Source organism: Gekko japonicus, unplaced genomic scaffold, assembly GCF_001447785.1.
Source record: "Gekko japonicus isolate JY-2015 unplaced genomic scaffold, Gekko_japonicus_V1.1 scaffold5028, whole genome shotgun sequence".
NCBI classification, from domain to species: Eukaryota; Metazoa; Chordata; class Lepidosauria; order Squamata; family Gekkonidae; genus Gekko; species Gekko japonicus.
Genome location: NW_015175523.1, coordinates 40,264 through 54,053, shown reverse-complemented (window position 1 = coordinate 54,053; position 13,790 = coordinate 40,264). Strand labels below are relative to the sequence as shown.

Sequence of the window (13,790 nt, the reverse complement as noted above, 5' to 3'; positions counted from 1 at the left end):
TGTATTCTAAGTCCTTCTATTCCACCAGACATTTTTTTATTAATATGTAGGCATTATTTCTCCTGTATGTGCGAGACCTTATCACTTTCCCCACCAGCATTTCAAAGCAAGGAACACCATGGACACATGCAATCATTTCCGAGGAAGTCACAGCTTATTGGATAATTATGCTGTCAAAAGGTTTACTTAAATTTATTTATTTATTTAATTTATGCCCCGCCCTTCCTACCAAGGCAGGCTTAGGGTGATGACAACCAACCCTCTTCCCAACCAACAAAAACTATGGACTATTAAATGGCTCACGTCCAGCCCCAGCACCTCCTGACCTTTCCAAGAGATTCTCACCCCCCCCCCAGTTTAGCAGTACATTATCAAAAGCATCTTCTGAGCAAGAAACTGAGCGAGAGACTTCATAAAGATGTGCAATTAAAATGTTTTTGTTTTGTTTATATCTGTTCTCTTCTGAAGGCACTTCAATGACGACAGGAGAAGCCACTTACAATTCTGTGGAACTTCAGAAGAATTTACTGGATAACACAGTTTATTGATGATATTTCACAGGTGTGACACATACACCTTTAAGAGGCATCTGCAGGCCTATGTTTCCACCAGACAACATACCAAGAGGAAATAAATTTTCTTGCAATTCAGGTTCAAGAAATCTGGTAATCAACAACAACCTATTAAAAGCCACCATCGGAATTTGTGTATGATCCTTTGGAGAAGGTATTTTTAGTATTTCCATAGACCAAAGTGGTCATGTGTGCATATGCAGGTAAACTTCTACTGCACTCATCCTAAAGGGGAAAAGTGATATAGGCAGCTAAACAGATGACTAAAATGCTTGTGACCCAATCAGAGCCCTTCCACAGTACGTACTTCTTCTCAAGGTGCCTCAAGAGCAATACAAATGTTGGTTCAGGGCCCAGCCTGAATGTAGCAGGTTTTCTGCATTAGTGGCTCTCATTCCTTGGGCTGAATCCCGGCCCACTGCTCTCCCGTTCCTGAGTTCTTGCCCTCTCTTGGCCATGTAACTCTAGCTGGCTAAAATGAGTGTAGACTGTACCCAGTTGGGAGGAGAGCAGTTCGCACCCCACTGCTGCCCTGCCATGATACTGAACCCTCTCTTTGTGGCGGTGGTGGTGGTGTTTGCTAGTGCTGTCACTAGCTGCCCTGTCCTGTGCACATGCCGCAACAACCAGGTTGTAGATTGCAGTGGACTTCGGCTCTTTTCTGTGCCACCAGATCTTCCATTGGATACAAGAAACCTCAGCCTAGCACACAATCGCATCACTGCCATTCCTCCTGGATATCTAACATGTTACTCTGAGCTGCGGGTGCTGGACTTGCGAAACAACTCACTTTTTGAGTTACCCATTGGACTATTCTGGACATCCAAACACCTGTCGCACTTGGATTTGAGCTACAATAACTTCAGCCATGTGGTGGCAGATATGTTCAAGGAAGCCCACCGTCTGGTACACATTGACTTGAGCCACAACCCCTGGTTGAGAAAAGTGCACCCTCAGGCTTTCCGAGGTCTGGTCCAACTTCAGAACCTTGATCTCAGCTATGGGGGTCTCTCATTCCTCAGCCTGGAAGCTCTAGAGGGCCTCACGGGTTTGGTGACTCTTCAAATTGGAGGCAATCCCTGGGTATGCAGCTGTACCATGGAGCCACTGTTGAAGTGGTTGAGAAACAGGATCCAGAGATGCATGTCAGGTAAGTGAAATCAAATGATGGCCCAGCAGTTAGCTTCAGATATGGGGTTCTCCTCTTCTCTGTTTTGCCACCAACTATCTGTCTCACCTTGCAGCAAGAACATAGTAGCTCTCTTAGAGAGATTCCACAAAACTTAGAAAGATCAGGGTTATTGTTGATCCTCAGGAGGACCTTGTATTCTTCTCTACTCAGTCCAGATCTATTGCTTTGTAAACAAAGCATTCCTGAAATTTGCTTTTCTGGGACAATTTATTAGAAATTACAAAACAGGCAATAACAATAAAGCTGCCAGAGTTACGAATTAATAGATACTTTTAAGTTTTGGCAAGAGTACAGAGAAAAATCATTAGATTTCAGTACTAGAGAGTTAGTTTGGTGTAGTGGTTAATTACGTGGACTCTAATCTGGGAGAACCGGGTTTGATTCCCCACTCCTCCACTTGCACCTGGCTGGATTACCTTGGGCAAGCCGTAGTTCTGACAAGAGCTATTCTTGAAAAAGAGCAGTTTCTGTCAAAAGCTCTCTCAGCCCCACCTACCTCCCAGGGTGTCTGTTGTGGGGAGGGGAAGGGAAAGGAAAGGAGTTTGTAAGCTGCTCTGAGACACCTTTGGGGGCAGTGAAGGGCGGGGTATAAATCCAATCTCCTCCTCCTCCTCCTCTTCTTCTACTTAAACCTATCCCTAGTTACAGTGAGTTGAGATTGCTCAAAAGAGATTCACATTAAAAATATATGGCTTTGTTAAAGAAACTGTCATTTCTCCTTTCCAATTGTCCCACTTTAAGTTGACATCCAAATTGATCTACAAATCATTGTAGTATCTGGGAGTGGAATAAACAGAATGGGCAGGAAAGAGCCGGAGGAAAATGTACCAGCAGACCTAGGGTGAGGCCAGTGGCAGAACAGATTGGGGCTGAGGATGATTTTCCACAGGAGTAAGTGTAGTGTGGGGGCTACTGAAAAACCACGTGGGAGCTCTAGCCATATGGAGAGCCAGTCATCACTAGGCTCCAGCCGCACCGTGCACTGAACACTGCCACCCCCCTGACCTTTCATTTCCGTGGATCTCCAAGGGCATAGTGATGGTCTCCTCACCATGTGATTCAGACCACTGGCTCTCAGTGTAACTACAGCCACCACACAGTAAGTCTGTAAGGGCAAATAGCCATTGTGGGCAGCACCTGTCAAGAGAAGTATGGGTGGTGGCAGCAATGCTTACTGGAGGGTAATGACATCTGGGTCAGTGGGCCACAGGGAAGTTTTTAAGAGTTCACCACTACACTGAAAATGATCTTTGGAATCCACTCAGAGACTTTCTATCTGTTAAAACTTGGTGTCAGAGATTGACAGATGTTCTAAACATGCTACCTCCATGATTTGCTGTCATGGTATTCTGCTGATTCCCTGTCCTTGCAGTGAAAGCTTGAATAGGGAATCAAAATTACCATCCCTCCCACTCCCTGCTGATTGCTTCTGGCATTAGTCTTTTCCTGACCTTCTTGCTTATCTCACAAGCTGCAAATGAGAGGCCCTGGAGACAGGAAATCCTGCCCGTGTAGAGTCAGCAGAAAGCAACCCTGTTTTAGCAATCATCCTTGTCTTTTAACATCCTTAGTGTATATTTTCTATGTATGTTTTCCAAACATCCCATTGACTGATGCATAGCAGACAATGAAGGGCAGGGTATGCCCTCCATCTCCACAGTGCAGCTTTTTCTCATTTGGAGGATGGTCAGATGTTTAGATCTGACTTGGGGCCTTCACTCAACCATTTGCATCATAGGTCTGTGTACTGAAAATACACCCATACAGTCATGCAGACAGATTTTCTGGTACACCTATCCCTGTTTTGTTAGGGTACCAAGGCCACACTTTCTGGTGAGCTTTCATTATTATTGCTGCTATTTAACTGGTATTTGCTGTTTGCAAAGCTTAGTACAGAACCTGCTATCCTTAGACCCAATCCACACATGGTAGCTGAATCACGATACTATATTTTGCTGGGTCGCACCATTTCAGGTTGACAGTGAGGATTGTCAGCTTGTATATTCAACCCACACAAAACAATTTTCTGCACACAGAAAAATAGCAGGCAAACGTTTTCTTGTAATCCTTTTCCTGGGCATATTAGATTTCTATAAGCCTGACTTCTTTCATAAAGGGCCATTGAGATGTGACAATCACATATACAAACCTGCTGTCTGCGGTTGTACAATCCAGGGTAAGCTGTACCATTGCAATCAGCTATGTGTGCAAGTTGATTCTTACTATCTATGTTGATTCTTACCATCTAATGATGTGGGGATGGACAGAAGAGAAGGGAAAGAGAGATAATTTAAGAAGACGGCTTCAAGAAAAGCCCCAGGTAGCCACAAGTGGTACTATACATCCTAATATTGTGGACTGAGCTTTTGTGGGCTATAGCCTGCTTCACCAAATGTACAATGAGGCTTGGAAAGCTGCTAGGTTTAAACATGGTGAAGGGAAAGCAGTAATACCATTGTGGTTAAAAGAGGCAAGTGACGCAAACAATTCCACATATGCAGTCGAACCAGAATTCAACACATACTAGTACAATTGATAGTTGAACACCCAGACAAGCATGGAGCTAACCTGATCCAAGCAGAGGCACATCCCTTTCCACTGAAAATAAAAAAGTGGGCCTGCTTTAGTACTACCACGGCCCGGTACATAGACAGGGATCTGCAAGACCTATATGCCTGCTCACGTAATGATAAGCAAATCATTCTATCTTTGCCTCATTTTTCTGTCTGTTAAATGGGAACAATACTGGCCTCCCTTGGAGTGTTCTTCTGGAGGCAAACATAAAAGTTTTCACAAATTGAAAGTGCCATATTAAAAAAAAAGTAGTAGAAGAGAAATCAGTACAGGAGGAATGGAAGTGGCTCCACGTAGAGGCAGGGTTTCCTGTTCTAGAGATAAGAAGTGCATAAAAGAGGGGAGAGGAAACTGGGTGGTTTATTTATTTATTTATTTGTTGGATTTTGACAATACTGTTTGGAAGCACTAAATACCGTAGTAGGCACTTAAAAGTGATAGCTGCCCACATGTCCCTTCGGGTGAAATTCTAGGCATTCAGAGAACTAGGCATGTCATGAAAATTTCAAAAAATGTATGGACATTTTAAAAATCTTAGTTATTCAATCAATTCCAGAATTACTGGTGAAGACTCAGATAAGTGAACATGAGCTAGGAAGATAAGAGGAATCTCTCTTTGTGTATGAGTGTGGTTGCATTAAAGACACTGCTTCTTGTTGCAGATACTCAGCTGGCTGAGTGCCGGGCACCCCCTGAAGTAGAGGGAGCCCCTTTGGTTTCTCTGACAGAGGAGAGCTTCAAGGCCTGCCACCTGACCTTGACACTGGATGATTATCTCTTCATTGCCTTTGTGGGCTTTGTGGTCTCCATCGCTTCAGTTGCCACCAACTTCCTACTAGGCATCACTGCCAACTGTTGCCACCGTTGGAGCAAGGCGAGTGAGGATGAGGAGATATAGCCACATGGCCTGCTCCTTCCTTCTCCTGCATTGCCCACAGTCAGGGGGAAGCCAAGGGCTATCAAGTTCAGGGAAAGAAGATCACTTGTCTTTTCCCTGCTCTGCCATTTTCTTGAGCCTTCCTCCCACCAACCCCTGTATGGCTGCACAAGACTGCCATTTATCAGTCTTTCTTATCAGGGGTAAGGAACCAGGCCAGTAAGGGTAGGGAGAGTGAAGTGTGCCTTGTACAATTCTCTTCACACTGGAAACAGCCAGTGAACCATGGCCTGAAAAGTGACAGAAACACATCAGTGGATGCTTCAAACCATTCTTCATCCATTGCCTTCCTCACCACTCTTTGCATACACACACATACACACAACACACTAACATGCATTTGTTGCACTTTTCTAAGTGAATGCCTTGAACACACAGTCATAACAAGGGCTGTTTTGGGGCAGGAACGCACAGGAACTGAATTCCGGCTGGCTCCCAAGTTGGCCACACCCAACATGAACTCATTAGCATAATAGGCCACACCCAACAGCAGAAACGCATTAGAATTGGCTACATTAGGAGTATATGCAAAGGATTTCCTGCAACAAGAAAAGCCCTGGGTTTTGACAACAAACAAGGTAAACAGAATAAGAAGCAAAAGGTGGGTGTGGCTGGATGACCACACTTCTGGTAACATGGTGGTGCGGCCTAATGTGCTAATGAGCGGTACAGTCAGGGGTGTGGCCTAATATGCTAATGAGTTTTACTGCTGGGTGTGGCCTGTTATGCTAATGGGTTCCTGCTGGATTTTTTCTACAAAAAAAGCCCTGGTCATAACAAATAGACACACAGATACACACTTACACACATCCTGTACCTGACCATGGGTATACACTGAAATTTTCCCTCTTGGGAGATATGAAGCTCTTGTCTCTTTGACCAATCCAAGTCCCATTTGATCTAGTTGAGAGAACACCATGATTAAACACATGAAGGCAATCTGGATCATTGTTTAGAGTGGTAGATCTGCACTTAGAACCAGGCCAGCAGTTCGCTTTTATATATACAGCAGTTTTTGTTCTGTCAAGATCTCCAAGAAGATTTCGGAGACAAAACTGAGGGCCAGCTGAACTCTCAGCAAAACTATTTTCCATCCCAGTTGCTAATGATTTGGCATAGATGGTGCTATGATATACACAAATATTTGTTGTCTACATGATTGGTCTCTTTCTAGCCACATGGCTGAAGTTCTGTCTCCTGTCAGGGATGCCTGCGTTCCAAAAGGCACCTGTTGCATAGATGGCTGCCAGATTTTCATTATGTTACAGTTTAGTGGAACCTTACAATAAGCCACATTATAAAATATGAAATTGTTGTGTAGCTCATACAGGAGGTGATAGTTTACAGCCTATCACATCTGAAATCACATTGCTGACACTGGGTATAGGCTGGCTTCCTTTGAGAAGATGCATCCAGGGTTAGATTAGCTGTGGAGACAGAGTGTGCAGCCTATGAAGAAAAACAAAAGATGCAACTTGTTGAGAGTAAAGTTTTTAAGAGAATAACATTATAAGAAATTATTCTTGATGAAGACAACGTTGCCTGAAACACGCGGATTACAATAAATTACTGATAACAAATACTTCATATCTCCTGCAGCTTTTTCTTCAGCAGTCTGCTGCTCATTTCCACATTACAAACTTTTATCAGTTTTATATCCGTTAAATAGTTGTGGTTTCCCACCCAAGCATCCTGCAGTTGTAGTTTTGTGAGAGTGCTGGGAAATGTCCATTATAGTTCTTTTGCCCCAGAGAGAAAGATCCAGGCCCATAGCTACAATGGGGCATTTGGGGGCCCGGCCCCCTTAATTAAAAGCCCTGCCCCACAAATCGCCATTCCAGAAACCTTTTCCCGGGGGGGGGGGTTGTATTTTTTTAACATATGTGCATGTGTAGAAACCTTGTTTTTGAGGAGAGACCCCCACAGGCAGCAGCATTGTGGCTTGCCCTCATTCTTCCCTCTCTCTCCCATTGTGGAATTCTTGGGGGGCATCATAGGACCTGAAAGAGTGGCACCTATCTCCATCAATCCCCCTTTCTGCTAGCCCAGTCCTGCAGTAAACCACCTAGGTCATGGTGAGTCTTTCAAAAGCATTCCCATGAGACTTTGGGAAACATGCAAACTAATTTGCATGTTTTGCAAAGGTTCGTGGGGATGCTTTTGAAAGACTCACCATGATCTAAGTGGTCTACAGCAGGACTGGGCTAGCAGAAAGGAGGATTGTTGGAGATATATTGAAGGTGCCACTTTGGAGTGCCTGTCTAAGTTTTCTTGTCCTGTGAAAGAGAATTATAAATGTTTTTAAATTTGTTTTATATCGGTGTTTGCCACTTGTAAGCCGCCCTGAGCCCGCATTGTGGGGAGGGTGGGGTATAAATTGAATTAAATAAAGAAAGAAAATAAATAAATTCAAAAGGCCTTTAGATGCTGTCTGAGGTGTTTTTCCCCCCTAGGAACTGGTGCGCTTGCTGCCCTGTCAGTTGAGAAAAAAGGGCTAGAAGCAGGCTTGAAGCCTCCTCTTTTAAAGACAGGCATTCAGATTAATTTAATTAACTATAATTTAACTGTCCCCTTAAAATTTTACATGTCCCCTGAACAAAAGAATCCTGGCTACAGGCCTGGAAAGATCACTAACTAAACCAGTTGGAATCTGTAGGGAACGTATGCTTTCAGAGGTCAGTGGTGATTGGCCTTGGTTTTGTCTTTCTGTCTTACTCAACACTCTAACAGCAGGTGGTGCTACAAGTTAGGACTGGGAATGCGTGGAAGTCCGTGTGGCACAAGTGGGCTACAGGAGGGAGACTGGAATGAACCACACAGCTTAGCACTTGCAGAGCCTCCCGAAAGGCAGCCTTGAGGAGAATGAAAAGTGATTCTGGGATTCTGGTAGTTCTGTGTGGTTCAGACCTGCTACTATCCAAATATAGCATTTCTCCAAACGCACCATAAGAACATTTGTCTGCCTTTCTTCCTGAGCAGGAGGGCTTATTGGAGGGGGGGGGTGATAAGGCAATGGATTTCTCCAGACTGCATAGGAAGCCAATATCAGGAGCAGTGTTCCCTCTAAGCTGAGTTGGTGTGAGCTAGCTCACAGGTTTTTTGACTCCGGCTCACACAGTTTTGCCTTAGCTCAGGAAACAGGGCTCCAGAGCAGACTGATTTCTGCAGCAGCCAAATCGCTCGCTCACAACTTTAGTGACAGTAGCTCACCAAGTAGGATTTTTGCTCACAGGACTCCGCTGCTTAGAGGGAGCACTGATCAGGAGTACGTCTAGCATATAACATGTCTCATGTTCAACCCTTTCACGTGCATTCTAGAAAAAAGTGTGAAGATTGGATGGACTGAACCAAGAATATTCATTGATGACATATCATTTTTGCACTCAGCCCCACCATTGTAATGTTCTTAGTAATAAAGCTGGACATGAGGATTCAGATGCCTGTTTGGCAAGTTCAACTATAATTGGCTAATGTTCCTAGGAGGGGAACCACCTTATAAAGCCTATAACGATCTCCTGGAGATTTCTGTGTGTGCTGATTATACTTAATGTATTTTGAAACTTGTAAAGTATTTTTCTTGCATAGAAATAGGACCAAACAAGATACTGGATGTTGCTGGGAAGGGCTGGGGAGAGGGAGGGGCCACTTGGGCTCACCAAAATCAGAAAGATCGCAGGTAAATCTGTTTTTGAAAAGCAGAATCTTTTCAGATGATCTTTTCCTATCATGCTGGGATTCCCCCCCCCCCAGCACTTCATGGAACTGAGTTTTCTAACATCATCTAGAGATGATCCTGCCTTTAGGAAAAGTGAAACAGCCTGACTAAGGCAGGAGATTTGGACAGCAAGTGTCAATTATTTACTTGATATGATGTTTTCCCCACTACATGAGCCCTATTGGGATTTTCAGCCTCTGATGTCAAAACATCCTAGGCGATCTCTGAAACGATCATATGTTCAGGATGGCTACGATATGATCATATGTTAAACCCTTCATATTTTAACATCACTCTCACCACGGAGTATTGGGGGAGGGCAAAATGTAACACTGTGATGGGGAGAAAGCCTATGTCAAATTACCTTAGAAATTATTTCTACGGCATTTTCAGAAGTAACTGGAAATTGGTTGACAGGGCTAATATCATTTGCAAGGCAGAATCTGCTCATGTTATTGTTCCTCATGCTACATGTGAAATGCCCGTGTCTTTAAGAATGCTTTAAGGTATAATTAAGAGAATCCAGTTTCAGTACAGCCTTTATTAATAATAAACTGAAGTTGTTACCACTCTAATTGTCATTGCCAAGCAAACAGAGTTTTCCTTGAGTAATACAAAGCTGGATAATGTCTCTACCTGCATCCACAGTGGCCCCTTTCAATGAGCTACCAGAAATTATGTCTGGGTTTCTCTATGGGTATTATAGGAGCAGCTCCAGACCAAAATGTTCATGCCATCATATTGAAGCAATTATATGGAGATCTTTCTACTAGTCAAAAAACATAAGTTCTGAAAAAAATGACTGTATAGAAATGACATCTAGCACTTATTTCCCTTATGCACACTAGTCAGTAATTAACAAGTGACTTTATTATTTCTGGGTTTGCACAGCTATAGACAAAGAATCATTCCCAAGCAAGAACTTGGAATCTCCTTCACTCATCCAAATTTACTCTGATAAGAAGCATCACTTATACATGAAGGTGCTCTCAAATGCCCTTCAGGCTGTGTCTTCTTTTGTGGTTATTTTGGCACTGTTGTTGCTTGTTTAAAGAGAAGTAATGTGGTACAAAAATAGGAACATCCTGATTCTGCTCCGGAGCCAAAGACCAAAATAGCATTTTAGGTGGAGTGGTTCCATACAGCGTATTTTAAGGTGACCATATGATTGTTCATAATGTGGCCAATTTGTAACTCACCCATATTTACTGCTGAACATGGATTACACTATAGAGCAATAAGTGTGTGCTGAGTTCTGAGCTGGGCAGGTATTGAAGTGCACACAAAACCATCTCATCACATGCCAAACTCTGCACAGATCCTCTCAGTTCACAGTTGCAGGAAGTGAACGGTCCTAGGTACAGTGCAGCAATCAGCTTCAATCACTACCCTCTACAGCCCTAGTCATGTGGAGTAACTGTACAGCTAATGTGCAGCTAAACTGAAACGTTGTGCTGATGCAGACACAGCTATGAAAAATAAAAAACTTTCCAGAAAATCTAGTATATCATGATCTCAACAGCTGAGATCCACTTCCCACATTATATTACTTAAAGGTATGCATGCCCTCACACATATCAAATCCATGCCAGAGAAGAGGGGGAAATGTGGTGAATGGCAATGAACACAAATGACTCCAAGAATACGGAACATTAAGAGAATTAGCTCTTAGCTGGTTACATGTATTGTCATTCTCCCATTACATATGTTTGCAAACATGATTATTTGCAAGATAACATTTGTGTTGAAAGGTAGCCGTGAAAACAGCTCCTAGTTGAATGGGAAATAAATTATTTAGTTTACAAATGGAACACGTGAAAAGGCCACCCTATAAGACATGAAAGCTCCGTGTTCTGAGTGTAGAGTCACAAATACTGTGTTCAGTGTATGTCCATAAAGTGAGTCTGTGTGTACCTTAAAACGTGCCACGATCTGAGCACTTAGTGCTTGATTAGGTGATCCCGACTGTCTTTTACTACATAAAGGAACAACCTCATTGGACCCCTTTACTACATCTCTCAGCACTGAGGGAGCTTGAATTACTGCATGGCTCATTCACATCGAGAGAAACATGAATGTGTGAGTCAGCCCCTACTCACGAAAGAATCTTGCTCATGTTCTGCTGTTCCCATGGCAGTGATTGTGGAAAGGTCTGGGCTGGACTTGTGCACTCTGCATGGACATTATTTAGGCAACTGTTAGTTGTTCTTGGGAATACAGCTAATCTACATTCTCGGAGTAAGCATGCTTCTGTCTCATATTCCCTCTCTTTTCCAAATATTTCACTGTTTTCTTTTGAGAGATATAATATCATTGTCATGAGTCTGAGAAGACATAAACATTGCCAAACCGATGCTTTGAAGTTGTGGTTTCTGATCCATGGAATATGCAGTGCAGCAGGGCACCTGTTCTATGGAGCTGGATGCATCTTGTAAGAGTGTACTTTCTATGCATTTCAGTATTAAGCCTTTGGAACTTTATGAACCAAAGGCATCTGTTCTCTGAAGATAAGGAGAGCCAGGCTGTCTGTTCACTGCAGATACACAGATTAGTCATGGTGCCTTTTACATAGCTAAAGTAAACTTGTAAAACCCTAATTCAGATTTTGCATGTTGGAAGGACCGCATTTCAAAATTATAACTTTGATATGAGACTCAGTCCAGGCTTCACTCATGTTACCTAAGGGGCCAAACCAGAATTATATAGTCTTGGATCTGCTTTCACCCATTAAAATTTGAATTTTGTGACGTTCCAGATGTTCCAATATGCATTCATATTTGTCAGTTTTAAATTTGGGCAAAATGTTGAAAAATGTGGAATTTGTTGTTGTTGTCAGAGCGCATGTTTCTCCTCTGTAAAGCTCTATAGACTTCTATCGTCTGTTGTGTTGGTGCTACATGGATCACTGTGGTTGAAACATATGACTCTTACAATCCAGAGCATCTAGCAATTGCGGGATCTGTGACTGAGGAGGAAGTGTGTGTGAAATAAAAGCTGGAGGTCAAACCAGAAACTAAAGAAGTCTAGAAGGAAGCTTTCCAATAGAAGGGGAAATGCTTCGGTTTTTTTTAAGGGGGAAACTAGGTGTTACAGCGTGACTAGGGAGCGTGTGGAGGATTTGCAGGAAGGGGCATCTCAACCCCGGCGGTGCGGATCCCTGTCTCCATCCCTCCTACTCCTCCCCCATAATCATTTGAACCCAGTCTGCTTTCTCCTCAGAGGGCTCCCTGATTAGGGTTCCCACTTGCCCACTTAAGGTGGGAGACCTCCAAGTGTAACTGTGGCCCTTGCTCACTAATCCTGACCTGGTCAACAGGCAGAAACTGAGGCCAAATGGGGTGTGTGTGTGTGTGTGATTGTCCCGGGGAGAATCATTGAAAAGAAAGATTAGGCTTCGCCGACAAACAGAAAGCTCTGACCATAGAGTTCCTGGTGATTCCTAGAGCTACTCAGAAGTGACAAAAGGCAGTTGTAGGAATCACCAGGCACTCTACAGTCAGATAATCTGATTTTCAGAATATTATTGTAAAGCAGTCTTCCTCACACAAGAACTTCCACATTCCTTTCAATGGAAGCAGAAGACCTGTGCAAGCAATTTTCTTTGCACAACCCCAGATCGTATCCTTCCATTACTACACATGAAGTTTTTGGCATGGGGAATTCTGCAGTGCGGGTGGAGGTTGTTTCTTCACTTAGTATTTTGAGCCAAAACTTGAGGTTTGCTAGGAGGGGTCTTGCGATCTCCCCAAATTAGAATTCAATTCAGGTGACAGAAATCAGTTGTCCTGCAGAACATGGCTGCTTTGGAGAGTGGATTCTGTGGCCTTATACCTCACTGAGTACCCACCCTACCCCCAACCTCTCCCTCCACAGTTTTCACCACCAAATCACCAGGTATTTTCCAACCCAGAGTCAGCAACCCTACAACACACCATAACCCATTTCCCTTCTACATTAACCTTCCTTCCCACATTAGACATTTTGTTTTTTCACCTGTGTAATTCCTTGGAGCTATGTTCCAATATTTATTCAGTCACACAAATTAATGCAGTTTGAAGTATGTAATTTCTTCCCCAAAGTGAGTCCAAATTTCTATAAACATTCCTCCACATCATCAGATAATAAAATGATCTCTTAGTCCTGTGTGGTAATCTGAGCTATGTAGACCTATATACTAGCCCTGGTCTTCATCACATCCCTAGGTGCCTGAGGCCTTGTCTGCCTAGTGGCTTACACGCATACATCCCACCAGCGGCTATTTTTGGGCAGGGCGTTAGGAATAACGATTAGTGCAAGGGACTTGCTACATATACTCTGATGATTCAACTAGCTAAGCAAATGAACTTCAAGCACTCGCACGGAAATTCTCCTGACGGGACATGACACCATGAACGGGAGACTCTCCCTACCCCCTGAGGGCAGAGATATTCACACCGATAGTGGAACTCAAGCCCTCCCTTCTCATCAAGGTTGCGCTGATAGCGCTGTCTGGCTAAGCCAGTTCTCATGGATGAGAGCGAGCCTCCCTTACATTACCCACAGCAGCAAAGCCAAGCAAGCATGCGCGCATGCGCAAGGGTCGGGGATGAAGGTAAACAAAGAAAGCATGGCACTAGCTGACATCTGCACAGGAACAGAGTTCCAGCTGGCTTCAGAGTTGGCCACGCCCACCACAGCCAAGGGCCTGGAGAGTGACCCCCCCCTGGTGACTCTGAGGTGGGCGGGCCAGGGCGGGCTGTCAGAATTGAGTCCATATCCAGGGGGAGGAATGCAAGCACTCAGCATGTATCTCAAGGCACA

General features: G+C 43.7%; 1 protein-coding gene across 1 annotated transcript; it reads left to right on the top strand.

Moving 5' to 3' along the window:
* The first annotated feature begins 1,049 nt into the window (after window positions 1-1,049).
* On the top strand, window positions 1,050-5,236 carry LRRC55 (leucine rich repeat containing 55). Its single transcript, XM_015426019.1, has 2 exons — window positions 1,050-1,722; window positions 5,001-5,236. Exons 1-2 carry the CDS (start codon window positions 1,050-1,052, stop codon window positions 5,234-5,236), a joined length of 909 nt encoding a protein of 302 aa, XP_015281505.1.
* The last annotated feature ends 8,554 nt before the right edge of the window (window positions 5,237-13,790 follow it).

What these genes read in the sequence shown, in the direction of transcription:
- LRRC55 (XM_015426019.1), top strand. Translation starts at nt 1,050, where the DNA reads ATGAGTGTAGACTGTACCCAGTTGGGAGGAGAGCAGTTCGCACCCCAC. An exon ending in GATCCAGAGATGCATGTCAG is followed by an intron (nt 1,723 to 5,000) that starts GTAAGTGAAATC and finishes TTCTTGTTGCAG; the next exon opens with ATACTCAGCTGGCTGAGTGC.